The 27,524-nt window shown below is 47.6% G+C and overlaps 1 protein-coding gene across 1 annotated transcript in view; it reads right to left on the bottom strand.

The window, feature by feature from the left end:
- PTK2 (protein tyrosine kinase 2) overlaps window positions 1–27,524 on the bottom strand; it is a 241,902-nt gene that overhangs the window by 141,479 nt on the left and 72,899 nt on the right. Inside the window, 4 exon segments of the mRNA XM_030304586.1 lie at window positions 4,318–4,358; window positions 4,361–4,404; window positions 16,733–16,899; window positions 27,002–27,228. Of these exon segments, the coding sequence (XP_030160446.1) occupies window positions 4,318–4,358; window positions 4,361–4,404; window positions 16,733–16,899; window positions 27,002–27,228 (479 nt within the window).

Below are 27,524 nucleotides of genomic sequence, written 5' to 3'. Positions count from 1 at the left end.
GGCTCTGCACTGAGCGTGGAGCCTGCTGGGGATTCTCTCTCCCCTTCTCTCTGTCCCTCCCCTGCTCGCACTCTCTCTCAAAATAAATAAACATTTAAACAAAAAGAAAGAATCAGGGCGCCTGGATGGCTCAGTTGGTTGAGCATCCAACTTCAGTGATCAAGTCATGATCTCACAGTTCATGAGTTCAAGCCCTGTGTCAGGCCTTGTGCTGACATCTCGGAGCCTGGAGCCTGCTTTCAATTCTCTGTCTCCCTCTCTCTTCCCCTCCCTCGTTCCCTCCCTCTCTCTCTCTCTCTCAAAAACAAACAAACATTTTTAAAAATTAAAAAAAAAAAAGAATCAATGTTATCAAATTCTGAACCCGTTAAATGGGTCCTTAAAATGGACTCATTTAGCTTGGAACTCAGTGAAAATATAAGTATGCACATATGTATGCATCTTATTTGTTTGAATCAAGTATTAAAGATTTTAGAAATTACAGAATGGGTGTCATTTGGCTCTGAGGCCTGTATAAGATAATTTATCTCAGAACTCAGTGACAATTTCCACACTCAAGTTCTTACAAAATATTTCAATTCCATCCTCAGTTGAATAGACCTTGGCTATAAATAGCTGAAGGGCCAAAATTGCATTCACTGTGTGTGTGCAGGCACGTGCACGATTAAGCAGGAGAACGTTCTGAATTCCTAACTGATTTTGCAACAGCGGAACGAAGGCTGCTCCCAAGGTGGGTGCTGCCCGCGCAGGAGAACACGCGGATTACTTGGAACAGCCCCGGAATGTCCACACCCGCAACAGGACAGATGCCGCACTCGAAGTGACCACAAGAAGTCAAATGAATAGACAAGTACTTACTGAAGCAGCAGGGCAAAAATCATACTATTTCCAAAACAAATGGAAGTACAAATACATCCATTTTTTCCCATAAGTGGACATTACACGTTTTACGCATTTTACGCACAGCTTGTGCTACGCGCCAGCATTTTACAGGCGAGCCTCCCCCTCCGTGAGCAGAGCTGTGCTTCCCTCCTCAGGGTGGATACGAACATTTGAAACCCGGAGGAATGTATTAACCAAGCTTTTCCCGACAGACCTCTGCCACGGTTCCACTTTCCGTCTTGTTACTGCCACGCTCCAAGGAGCGTCCTGTACCTACACGTGTGTGAATCTCACCTCTTTAGAATAAGCCCCTGGAAGGAGAATTATTAGTTTGAATATCAAATTGCCAATATTCGACTGTTTTTACTTACAAAACTGCCAGCGGTGCCACATCCCAACCGGAAGGACAGGGCCATGCTCGTGGCCCCTCCCGTACCTGCCGATCAGGAGCTGTGACAACTAACAGCATTCTCCTCCGCCCCTCTGTCCTCCTCCCCTGTAGTCTGAGTGCCGCCTTTACCTCCCTCTGTTTCCTGTCACTTAGGCTGAGATACCAGCTTGGATGAGCCATCGACACGGGGAAGGGTGGGATCACAGCTACACTTGTATTTCTTTTATAATACAGGTACTTGGGAGAATATTACAAAATTATATGCGAAATGAAAGTAATTATTAGGGTAGAGATACTTTAAGTGATGCTTTAGAATATTTTCGGGACTGTCTAAAACTGTATAACTAAGTTTAAAAGGTTAAAAAGAGGGCAGGCTGAAGAAGAGAAAGTGTAGGAACAGGAGAAAGCAGAGCGGGGGGTGAAGGGGCCGGGAGCTCATGTGGAGAGCACACAGGAAGGCAAGAGAGACACGCGCCATCCCGGAACGTGCAGCCCCACTCGCGTCGTGACAGGTAAACGGTAGATGCCAAGCGCTCAGAGGTCTGGTGCCGCCTGTGGACTGCAGTTCAAACCGTGCCTGGGCACTTGTGTGGCAGACAATCCTACCTCACTTCATCGGTATTTGAGCAGCTGAGACAGGTAAGCACGCGGAGACTCACGGAGCCATTAAACGCACAGTGGGCCACTACCGCGTGCACGCTCACTCCCTCCGGGGTTTTTTCATAAAGGCCGTTCAACCAAACCATGCAGGCCACTGCGAGACACGTCCTATGAGTAAGAGAAAACTGGGGCCACACCAGCATGTGAAGTGCTTTTAATCAGAGATACGAGCAAGGCCTCCTACGGGGAACAGCTAGGACACCTAGCAATAGTGTGGAAGGAACAAGAACGCCACCAACTGCGAGGTCGGCCTGTAGTGGCCGTGAGCTAATGAGGCCTGTTTGATGAATTCCAGAAATCCGTGTCACTGAAGTAGTCACAGATTTCCTCAGGGGGTGGGTTTTTTTCAAGGAAATTATGCCAACAGTGATAAATATCATCTACAAGAGAGAACACACGATGCAAACCTATCAGTTAAACTAAGCTCTCCTGTCACCTCCTTCACTTCGACTCAAAGCTCACCAGATTGCTAAGGGTGAGCTGTGGAAACACAGACGAGGAGCGGTTTGTAATCTAGAAATCATTTTTGCAGTACAAACGGGCCTCCAGCAATCTCAGGCGGAATCTAAAGAGGGCTTCGCTCTTTCCTTTTCGCCAAACGCAAACGCCCTCTTCCCGTGCATCTCCGTATCGTGGTAAACCTTCCCAGGCTCCCGTCAAGTCTGGTACCCCACATTTCCACTGGCATTTCACTGGCCATTTCCAATGGCACTTCCACCCCACAGACAGGAAAACAGACCCAATACCGAGAAACAGCGACCTCAGCCTCCTGTTCTCACAGCCTAGATCTGAGAAGGGGGAACACCCAGTTTTCTCACATTGGGAAGTACATCAGCCTACCGTCCTACCACCTTACTTCTGAATGTAACTGAACCTTGCCTCTTTCCTGACACCAGGCACCTGGACGGACACAATCAACCTCTTTCTTCTTTACTTTCATGCTCCATTTGGATCAGCCTCCCGGTCCTATCAAATCCATCCACTAAAGTTGCCTACACTCAGACCTTTCTCTCCCCCGTTTCTTGCCCAAATGGCTGAACAGCCTCCTAACTTGCTTGCAGCCTTAAGACCCATCCAATGCACGACGGATGCCGCCATCACATCAGTGTGATCTTATTTAACAACGAAAATTCTCGTCAAGCCACTCACTACTTAAATTCTTTAATAGCTCCCTTTATTCTGCAGGAGGAAACCTAGAACCTTCCCTTTTTATGATGTGGGCTGTATCTCCCTCACCCACTTCTCAGAACTTCTGAGCTCAGCTTTAAATGCACCAGGTTTCCTAAAGTACAGCTCTTCCTCATCTACAAAGCTGGGGACTCGGTGACACTTTCCAGACCCCCTGGACTCCACCCACTGGGTTAGCAGACCCTCCTGTGTACGACCCCGTGGCCCGTGACCACCAACAGTAGAGGACTGAACGCAAAGTACCGTGTACAGGAGATCCTCACCCACTGCACCTTCAATCGAATTTAATGGGCAATTCACTTATTTCATCTGTGTTCTTGACCCACAGCAGACATTTAATACATATTTTTATTAAAACAAAACATTACCAAGTGCATTTACCTGCAAAATGGTGTGCAAATGTTGGGATATTATTCAGACCATTTTCCCCCCATGCTCATCACTAAAACTAACAAGTATTTGGTCATAAAATTGTGTTGGTTCATTTATGCCACAGGTATTTATTGCCTAATATTTTAAGGGGTAAAAAGCAAGTTACTCAATGTAAAAAAAGCCCATTCTGGCTTTACTGTGCAAGTTGTTCTTGAGATTATGTCAATGTACCTGGCTCTGACAATAAATTCTGTACCCGACAAATCTGTTGATATTCAGGCATGACCATTATACTTGAATCAAAGACAAGCCAGTGGTTGAGTCACTTAGGACTTACAGTCTCCACATAAAAGAAGTCTCTTTTAAGACGTGCCTAAGCATGGGGCGCCTGGGTGGCGCAGTCGGTTAAGCGTCCGACTTCAGCCAGGTCACGATCTCGCGGTCCGTGAGTTCGAGCCCCGCGTCAGGCTCTGGGCTGATGGCTCGGAGCCTGGAGCCTGTTCCGATTCTGTGTCTCCCTCTCTCTCTGCCCCTCCCCCGTTCATGCTCTGTCTCTCTCTGTCCCAAAAAAAAAAAAAAAACGTTGGAAAAAAAATAAAAAAAAAAAAAAAAAAAAAAAAAAAAAGACGTGCCTAAGCATACAAGAATTCACAAAGTGTCAAAAATTCAAAATTTCCCACTGGTTAAAAGACTCTCACTGCCATACTGTGCCAAATTTATTATTTTCCCGAACACTAGGTTTAATCTAATTCTAAGATAAAACCATGTAGTACGTAGGATTCAAAGAAACAAAGAAAAAGGTGTATTAAAGTACCCTCCTATACCTGTTGATAGAAGAAATTCAGAGTTGGCTTGTCTTCAGTAACTGGTTTAGAAATCCTTTTGGCAAATAACGAATTCTCAATTCATATCTAAAAAACAATTCAGAAAATAGAACAATTAGAAAGAAGTAATTTTCTCAACTCGTAGTCTGTAATTACAGTATTATTGTGAGTATGACATAACCAATTACTCGAAGTATTATTTTTAAAATAAGGTAAAAAACAATCACAGTTTTTAAGCATACGGTTTTAAACCTTTCAGCACAAGAACATGCACGTCTGTTGTCTGAAGCTCAGTGATCCCGCAAGGAGACAGGACAGGAAAGACATCCAGAAGGCACAGGGCCAGCAGTCACTGTCCCCCACTGGGCCGGGCGGCACCCCCTCACACCTCCCCTCGACGGCTGCCCTGATGTGCACGGACTCACACAGAATGCATTCCTCTATGTCTGGTTTTTTCTCACTCGCGGCAAATGCTTGCGATGTGGAGCCCAGCTAGCAGCTGAAGGTCGGTCACGGCTGCCCTGTGTGACAGCCCATATCACCGCGAAAGGCCATCAGAGTTATTACTACTTTGTGGCCCTGATGAGGAAACGGCTATAAACACTCTTTTTTTTTCCTCCTCTAAACATAAAATGATGGGGCACCTGGGTGGCTCAGTCGGTTAAGCATCCGACTTCAACTCAGGTCATGATCTCGCAGTTCATGAGTTCGAGCCCCACGTCGGGCTCTGTGCTGACAGCTCAGAGCCTGGAGCCTGCTTCAGATTCTGTGTCTCCCTCTCTCTCTGCCCCTCCCCCATTCATGCTCTGTCTCTCTCTCTCTCTCAATAGTAAATAAACATTAAAAAAAATTAAACATAAAATGATTTAGTCGCTCAGGAAGCCAAGCTTCAAGAATGGTCGAAACAAACGAACTTCACCAGAATGCTCTCTCACTCGTGTCTTCTGGTGAACATACGGACACACCTCTGCTGGGAAAGGGGGGTGGGGGGACCAGGAGCAGAGTCCCTCGATCACAACACACACACATCTGTATCCACAGATGCCGCCCGTCAGGTTGCTGAAGAAGCCACACCGTCCTACCAGCAGCATGGGGCACTCTGTTTCCCCACACCCTCACCTCTGCCTGGTACCTGCATTTTAGTCCGGGACACTGCGGGAGGGAAGTACGGTGTGGACCGGACTGGCACATCCCGATGGATGATGAGATGGGGCACACCCTCATCTGATGATGGGCCATTCTGGAGACCTTTTGTGAAACGTCTGTTTTGTCTAAAGGGTTGTGGGCCTCCCCTCCCCGACCCCCAGCTGACCTGTGGGCATTCTTCAGGTATTCAGAGTGGGAGACCACTGTTAGACCGCCCAGTATGTTCTGCCACTCCACAGCTGCCTTTCACTCTCCTGACGGTTATCTTTAAAAATTACCTTTTTAATATTTATTTATTTATTTATTTTGAGAAAGCATGCACGCAGGGGATGGGCAAAGAGAGAGGGGGAGGGAGTGAGGGAGGGAGAGAGAGAGAGAAAGACAGAGAGAGAATCCCAAGCAGGATCCGTGCCATCAGTGCAGAGCCCAACGTGGGTGGGGCCTGATCTCAGGAACCATGAGATCATGACCCAAGCCAAAATCAAGAGTCAACGCTTAACAGACTGAGCCACCCAGGCGCACCTAAAAATTATTTTTAAAATGTTTTCATTTTAATGCTATCTTTTGAGGAACAAAGTTCATAATTTTTATGCAGCCCTATTTATTCTTTTCCTTTTTAGTGAATTCTTTAAGTGTTTTGTTTATAAGATATTTGCCTACCCAAAGGTTATAGAAAGATCTGGGTTTTTTTCCCTAAAGTTTTAGTAATCGATCTTTAAAAAATGTAACAGGCTCACAAGGAAAACACACAAAGTAATCAATACAATGTTTTTGGTTCAGTTAAGGGTGGAAAAAACGCATGATACACATACACAAGTTCTGCTAAAAGTTTTAAGTGTCCATCTTATTAAAATACACAATCGCCAAACGATCAGGTTCACGTTGACTTCTACTCTCGGAAAGAGGTCAATCATTTACTACAGATATTCTACAAGGGGCAACTGTTTGTGGAAACGCAATAGATTCCATTTATTTTTAACTTGGGACTTAGCAGGTGCTTTACATGTGCTATTTCTCTTAATGCACACGACAGTCGGAGAACAGAAGTGTCATGATCTAGGCAGGTGACGCTCCGTGAGAGGAAGCAACGGGCTCCGAGCCAGTGCGCTTGGACTCAAACAGGACACCGGAGGCTTCTGCTGTTAGTGCCTCCCATTCTAACAGAGAGGAAACGGATCCCAGGTCAAACGCTGGGCAGCCTGGCTGCACGTTCATGCTGTTAACGTCCAGCATCTCGATGCTGATGCTGACGATGCCTCAATGGACAAGGGCCACTCAGGATGTGACAGAAATTGCGATAAGCATTTGACCCACGGGCTTCTTTCAGTCAGCACCAGCCCTGAGAGGAGCAGAGAGAACGTGGGCTCTGCACTGGAGCTGCCTGGGCTGGGCGTCTGGCTCCGTGGCCCACCGCCGACCGCCGTGGCCCTCCCACACCTCGGTGTCCTCACCAGCCCTCAGAAAGTTTATATGCAATATATGCTCAAGTTCAGACAGCAAATACACAGGTATCTACAAGATGGCAGTAAAAGTGACACAGACAAATAGGCACGGTGAGGGGAATGACACGTGATAAAGTATTATTTTGCAAAGGGTGACCAGCAAAGGACACTCAGATTCAAAGACATCTTAATGAAGATCTGAAGGGAGGAAGGGAGTCATGCAATCACGTGCAGGGACAGGAGTTCTAATACGATGGAAGGGGGTGCACGAAGGCCCTGAGGCTGGAGGATGTGTGGGAAGGCAGACGCAGCTGGGCCCGCTGGGCGCAAGCAGTGAGTAGAAGGGCAGGACCGGGAGGTGGTAGATCACAGAGGACCCTGCACGGCGTGCTTGTGGGGCTCGGAGCACTGTGAGCACAGCAGTTGAGTCACAGGACGTCTATTTCTCTGACCAGGCAGGCGACAGTGTGTAGGACCGGCCAGGGGACCCGGGGGAAGAAGCAGGAGGCCCGGAGGCGAGTGCAGCACTCTGGCTGAAAAGGAAGGGCCTTCTGTTTTCACCGGTGGGGAAAGAGCTTCAGGGACTCAGGTAACGGGCCGAGGTCCCAGGGCTATGAAGAAGCAGACGGGGATCCCTCTACAGCAGTCGACGCAGGAATGCCCCAAAGCAGAACGAAACTGCTAGAAGGCACTGGCGGCTCCGAAACCAGAGAGACGCCCACTGCTCTTACTCTGTGGAGGCCAGCAAGCTCATCAGGTTGCCAAGCGGATTCTGACCACTGCTTTACTGCGCCCACCCAGCACACCCGCCCCACGGCCCTGACGATGCGCGGCCCAGCACACCCGCCCCACGGCCCTGCTGACGACCCACAGCCCAGCACACCTAGCCCAAGGTCCTGACTACGTGCAGCCCAGCATACCTGCCCCACGGCCCTGACCACGCGCAGGCCAGCACACCTGCCCCACGGCCCTGCTGAGACTGCCCGAGGTCTCCTGATGTAATGGCATCCCTTCACTCCGCCTCTGTCCTTAAACCACAGGGCCCAACACCCACAGCATGGACGTTAACAGCATGAACGTGCAGCCAGGCTGCCCAGCGTTTGACCTGGGATCCGTTTCCTCTCTGTTAGAATGGGAGGCACTAACAGCAGAAGCCTCCGGTGTCCTGTTTGAGACTGGCCCACGAGTTCCGACATCCCTACTCCCATCTCTGTGAAACTCACCTCTTTCCCGACCCTCCTGCCACTACTCTAAGAGACTGGCTGCATCCCAAGACACATCTCCATTATTCTGCTATATGCCACTCCATGGACTTCTGAAGAGCAGCTAAATATAACACGCCCCAAATAAAATCATCTTTTTTCCGCTTCTCCTAAGTAATAATTTCCTATGAAGGCCACTGACACCAACCTCCCCTCAGTCTTACCACCGACAATGAGCACCAAGATACCCACAAGCTAACCAAGTAATGGTGAGGAGGAGTGGCAAGTGTTTGGAGAAAGAATCTGTTAAGCTTGATACTGAGAAAGGTTAGCCTGTCTGTGTGTAGTGACACAAAGTACAATTTCCAGAAACAACACAGATATCGTAAGCTCTTTCTTACAACACACTTCCAATTTAAAAATCCTCAAAGGAGGGGCACCTGGGTGGCTCAGTTGGTTGAGCGTCTGACTTTGGCTCAGGTCATGATCTTGCAATTGACAAGTTTGAGCCCCGCATTGGGCTCTGTGCTGACAGCTCAGAGCCTGGAGCCTGCTTCGGATTCTGGGTCTCCCTCTCTCCCTCCCCTCTTCCACTTGTGCTCTCTCTCTCTCTCTCTCTCAAAAATAAATGAACATTAAAAACATGCTTAAAAAAATTCTCAAAGGAAGGACAGGAATAGAAATTCATCCTTAGACAAAAATTATAGCAGTAATAGCTGTGAGAAAGAATCATCAACGATATTGAGAATACAGGGTAAAAATACAATGAGAAACAGTATCCGCAGAGTCTCAATCTATCTCCCCGGAAGAGTATTCTTAATTTCAGAGGAAAAAACAGCAACTTACAGTGGGGAAACCTGGCCACCACCTTAAACCAAATGATCCCAGTTAAAAGCACCTGTAAAAAAGGAGTCACATGCTGACAGGATGCAGTGAGACGGGTACAAAAGCTTAGAATTCTGGCCCAAAAACACATAACCTCAATATAACCATGAAAAAAAGCCCTAGATGAACCTCAGTTGAAGGACACGGTACAAATAACCAGCCAGGATTCTTCAAAAGTGTCAGGGTCAGGAAGGACATAGAGAGACTGAGGAACTGTCCCAGATTAGAAGAGACTCGAGGAGTCAGAACAGCAACGTGGTTCCTGGACCAGAAAAGGGATGTTATGTGGGACAACCGTGAAATTTGAGTGACATGTGTAGATTAGTTAAGTAAGACTCTATCAATGTTTATTTTCTGGCTTCAGTGCCAACTACTGTACTATGTATGGTCACGAAAGTTCCAACATTTAGGGAAGCTAGGTGAAGGCACACAGGCCTTAACTATTCTTGCAACTTTGGATACGTATGGAGAATAAAAGAAATTCCACAGGCGCAGACTAACTGTTCCGTAACCACGGTGATAACCCACCAGAACCTCTCTCCAAGCAGCCTGGCCAGTGTCAGGCGGCAGCCGCAGACCCACTGGAAACTATCTTCCAGCTGCCCGTGTTCGGTGCAGAAGCATCCGGTAAGTGTCTAATTAACAGAGCAGCAAATTGGAAGTGCACCCGTGTTTTAAAGGTGTCACTTCCAAACCTGTCAGAGTGCTCCTCTACTTTCTTTAAAGTCTTTCTGCTTTAAACCCTCCTAAGAACTCTTGCTGAATGCAGGATTACAACGAAAGACTGGCTTCTTAAAAGAAGGCGTATGCAGGGGCGGTGTCATTTCAAGACAACATAGAAAACTACCAAACACAATCTAAAGCTTCCTCAACTATCATTATTCATTTTCATTGGTCTTCTTTGGAAAATGACGCCTCTCCTCTCTCCTGCAGAGTGAGGGGCTGGCGCAGCAGCGAACAGGGCAGCGCTAAGCAGGCTGCTAAGCAGGAGGGCAGCAACCGCGGCTCACTAACAATGACGAGAATGTTCCTCCTCACTCACTTGCCAGAGCCCCAAATACTTCCTCAAATGCCAAGAGGGCCGTCTCTTAGACTTGGGTTCAACATCAGAAGGATTGGGCCGTCCCTCCCCGCCCCCCGGTGCCCTGACAGGCTATTTATATCCGCTTAGCCCACTCGGATGCCCAATAGCCACCCTACATAGGTGGCTCCAGATAAGTGAAGTTTAGTTACCAAAATGTGATTAACCAGAATGATCTAGGAACAGAACTTTCACGCTGAAATCTCTCAAAACTGCAGGACACCGTTTGCCGCAGTATATGCTAGTACGACATTGCACGGAAGCGTTTTTTGGCGGACTCCTTCCAGATCCTAACAAATACTACCTGCTCCACTGGGACCTCCCGCGACAGGGACCTCCAGGCCTCCTAGGGACAGGGGAGCCAGCTCCTGCTTCCTCCTGGACAGACTGGGCAGGAAGCAAGGCAGGTAGGAACCCGAGTCTTCTAAGGGGCTGACTTTTCGAGCCCTGCCTCAGAACCCAACGGGTCAGCACGAGTCCCGATGGGGCCTTCGGGAGACCGGGGGGGAGGGGGGCAGGACACTCCCCTCGGGGAGGCTCTGCACTATTGCCCTCTGGTCCTTGATCTTACCCAACCGATGAGATCCCCGACGATATTCCTTTAGGGTTTTCTTTTCTTTTCACATTACAAAAGCTTATCAGGCTGTTATGTCATTTTCTGGGACTTACTTTTTTTTTAATTGAGGTAAAATTCACATTACAAAAAAATTAACCTTTTTTTTTTTTAATTTTTTTTTCAACGTTTTTTATTTATTTTTGGGACAGAGAGAGACAGAGCATGAACGGGGGAGGGGCAGAGAGAGAGGGAGACACAGAATCGGAAACAGGCTCCAGGCTCCGAGCCATCAGCCCAGAGCCCGACGCGGGGCTCGAACTCACGGACCGTGAGATCGTGGCCTGGCTGAAGTCGGACGCTTAACCGACTGCGCCACCCAGGCGCCCCAAAAATTAACCTTTTTAACGCATACAGTTCAGTGGCACTTAGTGCACTCACAACAGTGTCACGGGAGACTCGACTCTGCCACACGAGGCTACATGGCTAAGATTCACCCACACGGCTACGCGTCCCTACAGTTCTTTCATTTTGACCTGCGTGACATCCTACGTCTGCGGCCCAGCACGGAAACCTGGAGTCTCTCAGGGACAAAATCTGCAGGGGAACTGCAGCCCTGTAGAGTGTGTGCTGCCCGTCTTCCAGCTGCGGCCCAAACGGATTTACCCGTTTACCTTCTCTCACCAGCAGCGCAGGCAAACACCCTGTTGGAGCCACCACCTCTCCCGCTACTGACGCTGCCCACAACTCACTTTCTGCCAACCAGTGTGGATCTTGTGGGCTAGGTCCCCACCCCCCCGGTCGCCATCCCCCAGATTACGGGCCAAACTTGTTTTCTCCTTTATGACAACGCCTTCATGTCCCATGTCCCTTGTCCGTGGACTGAGCTGCCTGCAACTCTCATACTAATCAGAAAAGCATCATCCTTTGTAAATTACAAACGTGACAAATATCTCCTCTCAGCTGCAACTTGCTTCTGCACTTTTACAAATACACCTTTTAATACACAGAGGCTCTTCATCTCAATGAAGCTAAATTTGCTATTCTTTCCTTTTCCAGAGAACGTCTTTGGGGTTATTAAATCTTCCTGCTCCAGGACCAGCAGTGCCTTCATATTTTGCATTAAGCTTTTTTCTCACCTGGTCCATCTCAGTGGGTCCCTGTGTATTGCTTGAGGCAGGATCTATTTTGTGGTTTTCTTCCCACCAGGACAGCCACTTATCCAACCAGCCCTTCCTGTCCCCAGCGGCCAGCCACGGCACCACTGGAAGGTCCCCCTGCCTGACACAGCTACACCCACACAGTGTGCCACAAGCCGGCTTGTGTTGAAAGACCTCAGGACCCGGGTGAGCAAGCTTGTGTCTCAGGGTTATTGAACAGGAGGAACAGATCCTACAGCAGATAGCACGAAAACAAATCGATGTTCAAAAACTTCCCGAGAATGGAAACTGACGCCCGATTATTCCGGGGAGTCCTAGCACTTTCATTCGAAGAACATCTTACTTTTCAGAACTAAAGCCAGGAGTGCAGCTGTCCTCACAAAGCCACCTACGAACTGAGAGAAGGTCCCTGCTAGCAAGGGGGAAATGTGATCAAAAATGTTCTGTCTCTGGTGCTTACATACCTTAACAGGAGCAGAGAAGAAAGAGCTGAGCACACGGACTCAATTGCCTACTCTGCCGTATGATCTCAAGGAAGTTTTTTCAGCCTCTCTGAACCACAGCTGTCTCACCAGTAACATGGCAAAAGGTGAGTACCCACCTGAAAAGACTATCATAGCAAGAACGAACTTGGGTAAAGTAAGCCAGGTGCTTAGCACAATGTCCACCACATTGTAAGCAATGTGTGTTACTGTGAAAACACGGTTATTCACACAATTTACAACTGTTCATCCCTAGATGAAGACAACTTACTGTCCCATCAAAGTGCTTTGCCTCTAGGTTTATTTTACATTTCCACTACCACTAATTCCATTCTCACTTAAAGTGTTTATGAGGTGCCTCCTATATACCAGGCACGACCAACTAGAAACTAGGAATACAGCAGCGGGTGAGACAAAGTCCCTGAGGGAGAGAAAGGTCATCAGGTGGGCAGGCCCTAAAGACAGAACGGTCGGGGAAGACACAGGCCGAGAGCGGACAGCGGACACGGACACTGGTCTGAACGATGGGAGGCCCACGCGGTGACGGAAACGACAGGGGAGCACGTTCAGCAGAGTCACACGAAGCACAAAGTCTCATTCGAGAACCAGAAGGAGCCGTGGGGCTGGGGCAGAGCGAGTGGAAAGTTCTCCAAGACAAAGGAAAGGTGGGCCGAGGCCGGTGCTATTCAGCAGGCCAGGAAGCTGGCGGCAGAGAGGATCCAATGAGACCCCGACCAGGCAGCGAGGAAGAGACGACACTGAAACGTGCGGCCGCTTGAGTGGACGAAGGGAACGAGAGCGAGAGGAGATGGGGCTGAGAGATGATCGGGAACTCTGGAGTTGGGTCCAGGTGTGACGAGGTGCTACTGGAAGCTTCTGCAGGAGTGAGTTTCACACTCCACTGGATGCTTGTGTTTTTAAAGACTCTTGAGCAAACCCCGTAAGCTCTACCTTAAAAAAAAATCACCCTACAACCGCTTCTCACTCCATCACTACTCCCCCAGGCCACCGGCTTTTAGGATTTTTGCCTGGGCTACGGCAATAACTGGTTTATGGGTTCCCTGTGTCTCTCCCATTAACGTGTGAATTTGATGCCAAAGGCAGGTCTACAGAGAGAAGGAAGAGGAAAAGAGGTCACTGGAGCAGTCCAAAATTTAAATGCTGGCCAGAGGACAGAATGTTTTTGCTTTATACATTCTGAGAAGTATCTTCAGGGGCCCATCTGTTTCTGTAGTGATTCTTGTAGAACAAGCCTTTTATTATTATGTAGTTGCCCTCCACATCCCTATTAATGCTTTTCTGTCTTCAAACTTTTTTCATAGGATATTAATAAAACAATACCAATCCCCCTGCCCCCCTTCTCCCACCTAGTTAGCAGGAAGGTAAATTCTTTTCTTTTCTCTTCTCTTCTTTTCTTTTCTACCCACCCATCCATCTAAATGAGGTTGAAGAGAACAGAATGGCACTGGATGAAAATCTGAGACCTCGGCGTACTAGTGAGGTTGGGTATGATTTTGTGAAGCACATACGGAGACCTACATGTACGTGGTTCTGAGACACACACACGTGTTTGTGCTGCATCTTAAGGTAAAATGTTTCTTTCCGTAAGTCACATGAAAATGTCTTGAATATCACTGTGTTAGGTGTGTCATAAAGAGCAGAGAGCTGGACTGTATTTGTAATCACACCCTAACAGGTTCTGACCACTCACTCCTAGTCTACTTGACCTTCTGAAGTCTAGTCTGTGATTTCCCTTCACCCTACTTTCCTGTCTTTCTTCCTCCCCTTTTCTTGCCTCCTTTCGATTATGGAGTTTCTCAATACCTACTCACCCACCTACCTGTTACGTTATACAATCTACTTCTAATGTTTTATGGTTGCCCTAATATACAATTTTATTTTTAACATTTTTATATATAATTTTAAAACCCGGCTGACAGAGCCTTAATTCTGATCGTCTCTCTTCTGACATATTGGGTTCGACTATCTGGGTTTTACTTTTTTCACATAAAAAATCAGATTTTACCACTTTATGTGTTTTCAGAGCCAATGCTTATCTGTATCTACCCAATTTTTTTTCTAGCACTCCTTCTTCCAACCGAAACCCTCCTTCAGAGACCATTTTCCCTTCTCCCGAGTGTATTTATAGGAGGTTCCTTTGCTGGTATAGTCTCTGCGGAAAGCATCGCTGTCATCCTGCTCTTGAATGGTCACTGAATCTGACAAAAAATACAGGTTGCCGGTGACTTCTTCTCCCCACTTTGCACAGATCACTGCTGTGGAGAACTGTGAATGTGTCCCTGGTTGCTTTAGCATCATCTCTTTTTTTTCCTTTGTACACGACTTGACTATAATCCACCAAAGTGTAGATCTATTTTTTTAACCGTGTTTGGGGTTTTGCATTAATCCTGGTTCTGAGGACTCATGTTATTTGCCAATTCCAGAAAATTCTCAGCCATAATCTCTTTGGGAGTATTTCCTCCTCCTCAGTCTTTTTATCTCCTCCTAGAGCCCCTGTCAGAAATGGGTCTGCCTCCTCAGTTTTCGTGTCGTGCCATTTCCTTTCATATTCTCTACCTGTTCATCTCCCCGTGCTATCTTTTGGGCAAATTTTCTCAGATCCGTGTTTCTGTTGACCAATTTTTCACCTACATCTAACTTGCTATTTTAACCACCCAGTTGGTTTCCAGAACTCGAGTTTGGTTCTTTTTCAAATCTACTTGGTTCTCCGTAATAGGCTCCTGTTCCTTACTGACGCCCTAAGTCCTGCCTCCTCTGACGTGAGCACCGACAGGCGGCAGGAAGCCTGGCCCTCCCGAAACACCCACAGGGATCACCTGTGCCTCCAACCCATCTCCTCGTCTCCTCTCCTCCCCCCGCCATCCACGCACCTTCACCGATCTTAGTGGCCTCGCTACCACTCGGAGTTAAGGTTACAGTTAAGGCTGGGTTCACTTTAAAAGCCTGCACTGGGAAGTCAGCTAAATTCAAGTCAAAGCTGTATCCGGAGCTCTCTCTGCAGGTGGAACTCAAATCGAGTCTGTTACCTATCTCCCCTGTCTTTACCTCCTAAGGTCTGTGGAGAGCTATGAGAAATAAACATTTTATGAACTGCAAATGTACAGACTATAAAGAGCACACCGTGGGCCCGGTGCCAGGCTGCGGCAGCCACTCCCGTCAGCATCAGGTTCAGCACTCACTGCGTTCGGTGAAGTTCTACCTCGCCCAGTCTTTGAGGGTTCAGGCTCCACGGAACAGAGTAGTGCCCACTCAACTTTACTTGAAATTAGGCCAAGTAAACTGGCTTAAAAGAACAGAAACAGAGCTTGTCAATTCAGATGCTTGCATTCGACACAACATTTGACCGAGCACTAGGGACATCATGATGATGAAGTACGCCTCCGACGTGTCGGTACAGGAAGGCAACGGAATTGTGTTCAATAAAAATACCTGCAGGGATTTGTAACTAACTTTTAGGTATTCGTAGCTTTTTTACACACTTATTGCACTGACTGGCTGAATAATGGAGGTCAGATCTTTGCTAGCCATCGATGTAACCCCACCAAACTGCATTACCGTGGGCTATCTTGTTAGCTCGGTCGGTTCCGGCTATTTGAAAAACCTGAAAACACAAGGATATTTCTTTGGTAAACTGTAGCTAGGATGAGATTTTTTTCGACTAGAGATTATTAACCTAAACATATTTGTTTTTCGTTTAAAACGTCTCCTCCAAACAACTCAGGTTGTCGGACTGAAAGTGACCGGCACTGAACCCCCCCCTTCCCCCACCCCCCGATCCATAACCGCCTTTACTCCCACAGCGGCATCCACAAAATGAAGGCGCCTGTGGAAGGAGCCCATCTTTGCAAGTTATACTTCTCTCAAATAAAGTGTATTACGTGTACAATTTCCTACCAACAAGCTGCTTTGCGTAACAGTGGAAAAAATCACTAGGAGAGAACACAGAGAACTCTTTAATTCACTTTGAATCACGTCCGTTTCGCTCAGGTCCGTCCGAGTCACGAACATCAAACGTGCACCCACTCTTTTTGGGGGAGCTTGTGGGTTACCGGGCCCCGTGGAGCAAGCCGTGCCGCCCACCAGTGAGGTGATCAGGTGCACACGAAGTCCTGCTGCACGAGAGGATGCGGACAGGACGGAAAGGAAAAGAACAGGGGGCGGAGTTCTCAGAGCTGAGGCTGACCCAAAACAGACCCGACGGGAGAAGCGTGACCGGCCCCAGGCCGTCCCCACAGAGCCCAAAGTCCATAGTGCCACAAAGACAGACTGAACAGAGATCTAGGAGAGGTCGCTGGTTAATTATTACCAGCCAGTTTTATTTCGACAGGAGTCGTGATTACAAGCAGTATGGAAATTAAGCAAAGACATTCACCCTCTCGTGTGTGATTTAATATGCAAAACAAATCAAGCGTGAGTCACACCAAAGTAGGGACGCGATCTTACTTCCACTCCTCTGGTGGGTGTGCAAGTTCATACTTCTCCCTCACATTGGAGACACCCATATCCAAATGGAGCCAGTGAACCTCCTCTGACCGCAGGTGACTGAGACGAAATCCATAGCAGGCCACGTGCTTTACTTTGTGACTGTCCACTATCTTCTGAATGATGCCCTAAAACATACCCCCCACAAAAATGACTGTTATAAACAAAAAAAAAACTGTAGGCTAAAAATTAATGCAATGTTCATTTGTTTTAGTTACCAGAAATCTTTGGTAAAAGAGTATCAATTTAAATAAGTCATTTAATTTTTCTTAGGAATCTTGTTTCTCAAATAGTATTTTTATGAACAAGGAAAGTTTTGAAAAAACACAAAAAGAGACTCTTCCATTTTCTTCAGTGATAAACAAGGCATGGAAACTTAAAATACATTTCTGCAGCTCTAGCTCTCCGCCACCCCCCCCCCCCCCCCGCCCCCAAACCTGACAATGTGTCCCACCCGCCCTCTGGGTGTGACTGCTGATAACTAGGCCCGAGGACGGGTTCCACTTTCTGAGCCCAGGACGGCATACTGCTCTAGACCAGATGCAACCTAATGTCATTTCTTAAGAAACACATTTAAGGACATATGACGAAGGCCACATTTCTGACAATACCGATGATATCTGTGAAGTTATTCAAAATTGGGCCTACCCGATCTGCTACCGACCTCTCCAAGAGCCGCTGAAACCTAACACTCCATGACTTCAGACAGGAAGGCTGCCCAAAGATGAAGCTTATCCTAAACTAGGGAAAGGGAGGGGGCAGCCCGAGTCTTGCCCTGTACCCGCACAGTGTGGAAGTCCACGTGTACACGTTTGAACATGGACGACACGTGTGGGAACGTAACAGAGGCCATGTGCTGCCCCCACACGAGGGTGTGCTAATCACAGCCCACTGCGATCCTCTCAGTGCTCCAGGCCACTCACAGTTAATGTTGAATGACGCCGACATTAACGTGAAAATCACTGGTCGAGAAAATCAGCATGGTTTTTAAAGATTAGCAATTAACGGAAGGTATCACACTACTTACAACATGAGACACATCTTCAAAGTTCCTACACACACTAAGCGTTTCTATATTAAAGCATGATGCTGTTGACAATACAAATAAGGATGTTCCTATCCCTACTCACGAGAAGACAATGAACACACACTATATGCAAAACCCATCAAGGACGCGGTGCGTCCACACCAAAGGCAACAGGTGGCACCTGTCCGTGGCCAGGCTCCCGGGAGAAGGTTGTGTATCAGGCACAGGAGAATGGTAGGGAGGAGGAAACGTGTCATCGGGGAGAAAGCATGCACAGAGGCCTGGGCTGGAGGTCGCTCCATAAAGAAGACACGCTCTCTGGGGACAGGAAGACCGCGTGCAGCCTAAAGAACTCTGGGCAAAACTGCAAGAGGCAAAAATGTCCTTCCTGGCTTTCGGATTCGAGGCCTGGAGTTTGTGATGGGGCCACCGTGAAGGACGGTGCCGCCTGTGCTGCCAGGGGTGCCAGCCGAGGGGGCAGCAGGAGCCGAAATCCAGCCGGCCCTCTGGTCGGCACATCTTGCGCTCAGGGGTGGGACATCGGCTTCCAGCAGTTCTCTCAGAGGCAACTTCTTCAGCTTCCCCTTGCCGACACACGAGTCCCTGCTGCACAGGACAGGAGCTGGCGCCTCTTTCAAATTCCCACAAAGGCGCTTTGTGTCCCGGTCCCGGCTCTGCCCATTTGCTACCAAGGGCACAGTGACACCAGCTGCCCTCTCTAAGGCTCACGTTTAGCACGTCCTCTCGTCAGTCCGCGGCAGCTCGCTGCTACCAGATTCCAGAGCCACTGCTCTCCTGTCAGGGCCCTGGTTCAGGTTCCTCTCTGTTCCCAACCATCTGTCTCGGCAGGTCTATCCTTCCCCTCCAGACACACGCCGGTTCCTACCGCTGTTTGTGCCATCAACCCCGGGGAGAGATCCCGCCCTCCCTGGGCGCCTTCCCTGACGAGCCCCAGCAAAGGTTACCCTGGCGACCTATCAGGAAACAGGGCACACGGGCACCCACCTGCAGGGAGGCCGGTGTGGACACACCTAGTCCAGAAGTGTGGAGCCCAGGGCACAAGCCGGCTCCCAATCTGGAGTTTTACGGGACAGACGCAATTTCAGCCCATTCACTCGATCACACTACCTGAAGACACCCAGAATGACTTCCGGTTTGCTTCTGTGTAACGAAGAGCTCCCATCCCGTAGGACCTCCACCCTAAACAAGTTGTAGCCTTCGCTTTCCACTAAGAAAATTAAAAGCAATAAACACACAGACACTTCTCTCTATTTCATGTTTTGCTTTTTTATTATGCTCCCATATTGTGTTCTATCCTATTTCTCTAGAACTCCTGTAAATCTCATCGTGGACTCAGTCTGAATGTCAGCCAAGTTTAGGAATATAAAAGGACTTACACATTTGATGCTCAGTACCTACACTCAGTAACTTAGATAATTTTGAGAACCAAACATCTGGTTCTGGATAACTGAAAAACAACTTTTAGAACTAAGCATTTAGTAACGAATGCACACTCAGAAAAACCTACCCTGCTACCATATGGAAATGTATGCATATATTATTTCCGGAAAACGTGTATTTAGAAAAGTGACTGTCTCAAGGGAGATAACAGGACAAGGATTTATAATATACCCCTAACGGCAGCTGAATTAAATTTAAATTTCTCATCCTGACTTTGATGTCTCATGACAATCCTGTCCACACTTCACTACTTTGAAAAGGCCGTTTGCTCATCGGTATCCTATCCCAGAACTTGGAAATACGTAATGTTCCTGATTAATTCTCACATTAGATATTCACAGGAAAAGAATTCTTCTTAAGGATGAAAATAAAAGAAGCCAGTGTCTGTACTGTGCTTCTATCTTATCAGAAACATACAGCACTCAGCAGACAGAGCCATTCTACTACTGGTGGGTAGTTCTTGTGGGTTCCCCAGCTCTGGGGGGTCAGGGGGAGTGGACATGCAAACAATATTGCCGTGAACGTGCTTGAAGCTGGCATCACACACGTGCAGAAACAACACCCAGAAACAGACGCCCTGGGTCAAAAGCTACGTAACGTGTGACATCTGGTAAGTACGGCCAAACTGTCAACCAGTGAAACTATATCAATTATACTTGGCACATAACATTAGAGACTGTCCTTCACCTCATGCCGATGCTGGATGAAATCAATCTTGAATGTTTATCAGAGTGATGGACCACAAAAGGTGGGGGACATTTCACTGTTGTCCTTGATTACACACTAGTGAGATGAGTCTGTGGTGTCGTTTCTAAAAGTTCTTTTTACAATGTTGCCGGGTTCAACTCGGTCACCTACCTATCTTTTGGACAGTGTTCTGGAAAGAAGCAATGACCTTTCCACTGGTCGAAAGAAGTCCTGCAGACCTTCCTTCGTGTTCATTCGCTCATGAATGTTCGCTCCCTCCCCGGATCAGTGAGCACGTGTGCACCTAGTCCGCATGGCAGCAGCACTACAATGACGGATACGACAGAACCCTTGCCTCCAAAGCCGTAGTCTAGGAGGGAGGTGCTGGACACACGCGTGAGAGTGGCCTGTCCAGCGTGCGGGGACCTGGCTACATGTCTAGCTGTCTCCCCACTGTCATTTGCAAGACCTCTATCACGAGAGGAGAGATCTAAAGCCACACACACTGTTCTTGCCAGCGCACTTCACTTCCTGCCAGGAGTCACCAAGTGCAATCATCACTGCTGATTTGTTTGTTACAATGCGGTTATTTTTCTGTGTCTCTCTTTCAGATGCTCTTTACCTCAAGGAAACCAACTGTTCTCTGTGCTCTGTCCTCTGATCCCACCTGCACGGGAGGAGCCTCACTGTCATTCAGTTACCGCAAACAAGGTGCGGACATCCGAATCCTGCTCTCCAACAGCACTACCTTCCTCCTGTCGGTTCAGCGCTCACGCAGAAGTCGGCCCCAAAGTCCCCCGAGACAAAGCACACCTGTGCCCATCTATTCCCTACTACGGCCATAACAACAACCACAAACTTCTGAGCTTAAGATAGCACAAATGCTAGCTTCTCAGTTCTGTAAAATCCTAAGTCTGAAATGGGAATCCCTGGGCTAAAATCAAGGTGTCAGCAGGGATGCACTGCTTTCTGGAAGCTCCAGGCTGGCCTTGTCCAGGTGCTAGAGGCCCCTCTGTGCATGTTCAAAGCCAGGAGGGTTGCGTCCGACCCTTTTACTGCAGCCCCCTCCCTCTGACCACAGCCAAAAAAGGTCTGCAGCTCATCATCTCCCCATCTCAAGGTCCTTAGTGTGGGTCACATCTTCCAAGTCCATTCTGCCATGGAAGGTCCCATATGCCCAGGTTCTGGGGATTAGGACATGGATACCTTTTGGGGCTATTATTCTGCCCACCACAATCACCATCTCTAAGGTTCCGTGACAGAGAATTCTTTCTCGTGCTCTTGCCGTCTCATACTCTTCTTTACGTTGCTTCTGACTCTGTTTCTTTCTTATGGTTTTTCTTTCTAGTTTCTTCCTAGATGAGACTATTCCATTGAAGAAATGTTCACGTTTTAAATACATATTCACTTGATCCTCTGTCAGAGAAAGTTGACATTTGAGACACACACGAAGCATCAGTGACGACACTTGACAATTAACACTGGAGACCACAGGACTACTGCACACAGAGCCCTTCCGACAACCATCTGTGGCTGAGCTCAGGGAAGACGGCCTACAGGGCGCCTTCCCCACAGCCGCTGGCGTTCTGAGCACAGCGCAGTGGCTCATGGAGCTCGTAACTGCTGCCAACTCACAGAATCCCAAACTGTCCCTGTGCTTTCCACTCCGATCAGAAAGCTGATTTTAAATTGATCAGAATGGGGGCGCCTGGGTGGCTCAGTCGGTTGAGCGTCCAACTTCGGCTCAGGTCACTATCTCGCGGTTCGTGGGTTCAAGCCCCGCATCGGGCTCTGTGCTGATGGCTCGGAGCCTGGAGCCTGCTTCGGATTCTGTGTCTCCCTCTCTCTCTGCCCCTCCCCCACTCAGGCTCTGTCTCTCTCTTTCTCTCTCTCAAAAATAAATAAACGTTAAAAAAAAATTGATCAGAGTATTTCTTTCTACCGTTATTCTTCCCACTACCAGTGTGGTTACAATAATTAGTCCTACTCCAACCAAGGATATTCCGCATTTAGCGAAGTACAGGACTGAGTTTATTGCGTTTGTTTACTCTTGCAGATTCAGGTAACTGAGTGGCTCAGGACGAGTACTGGGACCTCAGAGTGTGCTAGGTAGCTAGAAAAGTGCACCGAGCCCTTTAGTAAACTTTAAGACACTCTGCACATAACAACAATATTGTCCAACAACTCAGCCGCTACTTAATCTGTACTTGTCTAGATTTGGTGTCTGGGTACAAAATGCATTGTTGCAGGCCCTGTGACTTAAAGAAAATAGTAATAAGGTAGGAATGAAGGTTTGCTAGAAGTATCAGTAAGGCTAGGTATGGTTTTGGATGGGTGTAATCTCTCAGTTTCTTTCATGGTTATTAGTCCACTACTTTCTACTCCTGCCACCAGTTTTCCTAACTTTATTTCTGTCAGAAGTACTCCATTTCACCTAGGATGTCATGTAGTCATTCAAAAAGGAATCCATCAAGTACATGCTGTGTGCCCAGTAGGCCCTGCTGAAGACACAGGTGATGAGACCACGGAGCAGTAAGACCCCGGGCTTACAGTCTAGGGGAAGAAAACAGAGAATAAGAGAGCAAACAAATCAAGAAACAAGACAATCTCAGTAAGGAGAAAGCATGTGAAGAAAACAACAAAATAGGGTGACGGGCAATGGAAAAGGTGGAGGAGAGGGAGCATTCTTGAGCTGGGAGACAGAGTGAGGACAATCACCGGAAGTAAGGTAAGAACGGGTAACAAGGAGCCAGATCCCGTAGGCCCTTGTACGGCCTACACTGAAGGAATCTGGCCTTCCTCTGAGAGAAATGGGGAGCTGCTGGAGGTTTTGAGCAAATTACTGATTAGAAGATAGGCCTGTTAGAGAAACAGTCCGGGAAGCAGAAAGTCAAAGGGAATGAGCCGGAGGACAGAAGGCCATGGGGCAGAACAGGGAGAGGGAAGAGTTAGAGGCTTTTAAAGGACCTGAACGTTCACCCTAAATGAGACAGGAAGCCCAGGGAAGGTTCCGTGCAGGACTGACGTGCTCTGGCTTTCATTTCAATGGGATCACCTGGCTGCTGGCTCATGAACAGACTGAGGGGGACCCAGGGGACGGCGGGGTGTGGGAGGCCATGTGGCGACGCACATGGAAACAGTGGTGGCTCCAAGAAGACGTGCAGTAGACGCCATAGGAACTGGGCGGATCCTGGGTGTATTTGGGAAAACGTGTGGACAGAAGAAGCTGACATTCTGGACGTCAGGTGTAAGCAAAGGAGGAGTAACAGATGATTCCAAGGGACCAAGTCACTGAAGGAAGGGGAGCCCCTAGACGGACTCATGGATGGTTCTCTTGGCGTCAGAAGCGTGAAGATGAAGGACAGGGGCACGCGCAGCCGGGTGGCACTCAGGTCCTAAGGTCAGAGGGAGAGCAGTCAGAACGGGGCATGGGGGTGGGAAAGGCAGAGCTGGTTAAACCCTGGTCAAGGCCTGAAGAGACCATGAAAACGCAGGGGAGGAGCAAGGGGGCGGCGTGCAGGCCACCGCCCACGTCCCTACAGCACTTTTTCCTGGGTTCACGGGTCTTCATGCCCCGTTATGTCTCCCGACTGTCTCCTCAAAGACAGCCTGTGGTATCAACGCTCCCTTCGTTCCACGTTTTCATGATCGGTGCTTCGTCTGGAAAACTTCCGAGGTATGAGTCCCCTCCCTGCACCCTCAGAAGATGCTGTTCCAGTGCCGTCCTGCATCCAGCATTGCTGATGAAAAGTCTGTTAAGTGTCATTCTTTTCTCCAAGTAGGGGACTCCTCTGGTAGGATATGGAATTTTCTACACACCCTTATCATCCTGACATACCACTACAATGTTTCTAGATGACCAATCTTATTCAATACAGGCCAGCATGGATTAACCTTGACTCTTCTGGGCTGACCCCACACTGAGCTCCAGAGTCGCCTGGAACAAGCTCTTGGCACAGAGCCCCAACTACAGCCAACGTAAGCGACGTCTGCACCCGTGGGCTGCTGGTTATGCAGGGGCGGGATGCATCAGCCTGCCAGCACCGTTCAGTGACCATGACTGGGCTATGACCGGCACTTGACTTTGGTGGTGCCTGCGGCTGATGATGCAGACACAGCGCGCCCACACGCCCGTCTCACAGACTCCCCACAAGGGGGCTCTGGCCTCCTCACACTCAGGTGCTGCCACAGGGGCTGGGGACGGCCTGGTTGTGTCCCAGGCCCCGAGGCCTGCCCCCGAGGCCTGCAAGTGCCTCCAAAAAGGAGCCTCTACTGTTGCTGCTCTGCACTCTGCCTATAACTTGATGGGCTCCTACGGGTCCTGTCAACAACCAAACATGTAAACTAATTAAAGTGTAATTAGCACATACATGTAAAAGGAGTAAAATGTATTAACTGCAGCAGGAGAAATAATGACTTATGATAAGAATCCAGGATTTTCCTGGTAAAAATAAACCTTTCAACTCCTCCAAAGGTGGTGTTCTTCTGAGTCAAACAGTCTGTCTGATAATCACTTCCTACAGAGCACAACCATCTAGCAGAAATACAATGGAAGCTCCCTAAGTTATTTTTCAATGTTCAAAAAAAGGTAAAAGAGATGGGTTGTTGCAATTTTACTATCTGTATTTTATTGAACCTACTGGGTCAAGAATATTATCCTTTCAACAGGCAGTCAGAACAGATTACTGATGATACTTTACATTCTTTTTTCACACTAAATCTTTGAAATCTTGCAGTTTCTACTTCCAGAACATCAGCTCAGACTAGCTACATTCAAGTGTTCAATCGCTGTAGACGTCTAGTGTATCAGGCAGTGCAGCAACAGAGGGTCTGAGGCTAATTATTCGGTTACTTCGGACCACAGTGAGCTGTGTCTTTTCCGAAAATGGAAGGTCTGGCTTCCTCTTTGCTACCATTATTAAATGGTCTGTTTGCTTCTGCCAAGTGCCTACACTTCCACTCCTAACTCATCCCTCCACCCCATTTCTGTTGTAGGTCATCAGGCTTCAAATGCTGCCACGTTCCTTCCACTGCGCTCCTGCCTAGCAATATATGCCGGTCCCTTTGTAACGGTCCTCCGTCTGGTGCTTCTCGGGGAGAAAGATGCCATAGGCACGTTCCGCAGTACTATGTTCTTCACTTGTGCAAATCCACCAATCAACTAATAACTCTGCATTTTCAAACGTTACAGCCTTAAATAAAAGTGGGTTATGAATAACAGCCACCTTCCATCACAGGAAAAGCTGCAGTGAACCAATGCCAATTGAGATTTCTTCGCCTCAAGTTGAAAATCATCAACTAATGAGAGTTATTAAATTTCAAAACATTTATCACCTACTAAGAAATAAAACAACCTGGTTTTCAGCCACATGGATTTGCCTGCACTGATCTTCATAGAAGTTCAACAAATATGTTCTCATAACTCAGGTATGTGAATCTGGTTTAAATTTTTCTTCACAATATAAACGTTTTGATGTCTGGTAAATTTGTAACATTGGCTAAAGGCTTGACATGTGCCCAGTGATCACTGGTTCTCTCCTTGATCTTAATCCTCTTGTGTGCAGTACATTTGATACTAAAATACCTCTGTCATGGAGCCCTTCCAAGGTGCATTTTCAGATATAACCAATCTTGAACATTTGCTAAATGTCTGGTCAAATTCACATCTCTGAAAGGCTCCCCTCCTGTACAAATGCTGTGAAGTTTACTAATAAGGCTGATGGAATGCTTTAAGAAATGTCCTCATTCACCATAACTGAAATTCACAAAGACTAGAACACCTACTAAGAGGCTTCTCATAAAAGTTACATGAGCATACATTGTATGCTTTCTCTCCAGTATGAATAGTGCTATTAAGGTAGAACACTGGCTGCCAGACTTCCTACCAAGTGACTGTGTTTACAAGCTTAAATGTAAAACAAAACTATAGGAAAACTAGAAAAAGCCATCAAGCTTCGTAAGAAGTTTGTAACAAGAGACTATTTTATTTCAATTATCGCACATGAATAGATGTTAATACATATTTAAATACTGAACGAATTCTTCTCCTCTGAATAATTAGTCCATTTGAATAGTCAGTATTGCAATGTTACAGAGGTAACAGAAAATTACATAGAATTCAAACGTAGTACTATACCCTTAAATCTAAATTCTACCAATTCCTTTAACTTGCTTAAAAATAGTTCATGCGTATAAGTTAAAGAGTAGAAAATTAATTGGCTTCGTTATTACGAAAAGATAGGGGAGAAAAAAGATCTATCTGTTCATCCTGGCCCTGGACACCGTCCCCCTTAATGACGGACAGGGAGTAAGTTGAGGGGAAGGAAGGAGGAGAAGGGTTCTGTAACACTTGGCCCAAGCGAGCACTTCCTGAAAATCGACGTCCTGGACTCAGTGTTCTGCAATCACAGTGCTACCCTCTCGGTCCTCCCTGTCGGCACCCTTTGCCTCCGAAGGCGCCTCTCCCTGTTCTCGCCCACGGTGCTCTGCTCACTGACGCCCACGCTACCTCCTACGCTCAGCTACACCCAGGCTTCCTCGCCACTAGGAGCCCTGGGAAGTGCACCCCGCACGGGACAGCAACCGAGGCCGTGGGTGTCTCCCCAGTAGGACGTAAGCTGTACAAGCAGGGGCCCTTTCGATCCCAGAGCTGTGACAAGGGTCCGGTCTGTAGAACCTATCAGTTTTCGAAGAGTCTATCCTATTTTGAGTCATGCAGATACCTTCTAGGAAATAACTTATTTCCTGAGTATTAGAGTTTATTTTCATTGCTTTGTTCTCTTATATCCTGACGAGTTAAGAAAAAAAAAAAAAGAGAAAAATGCCACGTCAATGGCATTATATGAATAATATATGGTTCAGTTATTATGTTCCTACGAAATTTTACAATTAAAACTCTGGTCACATATTAACTGCATAAATATTATAAAGAAAAAGGTAACATCTCTGTAACGTGAGAAAAAAAATTATCTTTTTTTTTGGTATGTGCCGTTAACGTCTGTGCCTATCTAACCTGCCATTTACACAGAGGATGTGTTCTAGGAAGACACACTTACCCTGACATCAGTAGCATCTCCGTGCCTGATAATACTGGCCCAAGTGGCTGGCTCACTGCTGTTCTCAAAATAATGAAAGACCTTCAACACTCGCTCCATTGCCCCGGGGGAACGTTCCACTCCGGTACCCAGATGGGTCTTGGTACTCGAATTCGGGGTGTGATTCAAGTTTGGGTCAAGGTAAGCAGCTGCCATTATTTTGCTTGGTGCTATGTATCTGTCATAATCTGCAAGAGAAAAAGAATCATCAGCGTACAATTCTTGAGACCTATTAAAATGTGGTTAAAATCAATGAAAACGTGATATGCCGATCCTTACGTTAACAACACGGTTCTCCGTTCTTCCCCTGTGGTGTGTTATATGCCCGAGGTGAGCGTCAGGAGAACGGAGGCCTGGTCTACCAAAATAATCATTGTATTCGCCCACACCCAGGGCACTACCTAATTCACAGTGGCAGAATAAATATCTGTTAAATTTGTATTAACAGATTAAAAGGCCAGGGGTCCTAGTTCAGCTCTGTCAA

Source organism: Lynx canadensis, chromosome F2 (assembly GCF_007474595.2).
Source record: "Lynx canadensis isolate LIC74 chromosome F2, mLynCan4.pri.v2, whole genome shotgun sequence".
In the NCBI taxonomy this organism is placed as follows: domain Eukaryota; kingdom Metazoa; phylum Chordata; class Mammalia; order Carnivora; family Felidae; genus Lynx; species Lynx canadensis.
This window is presented reverse-complemented; position numbering and strand designations above follow the sequence as displayed.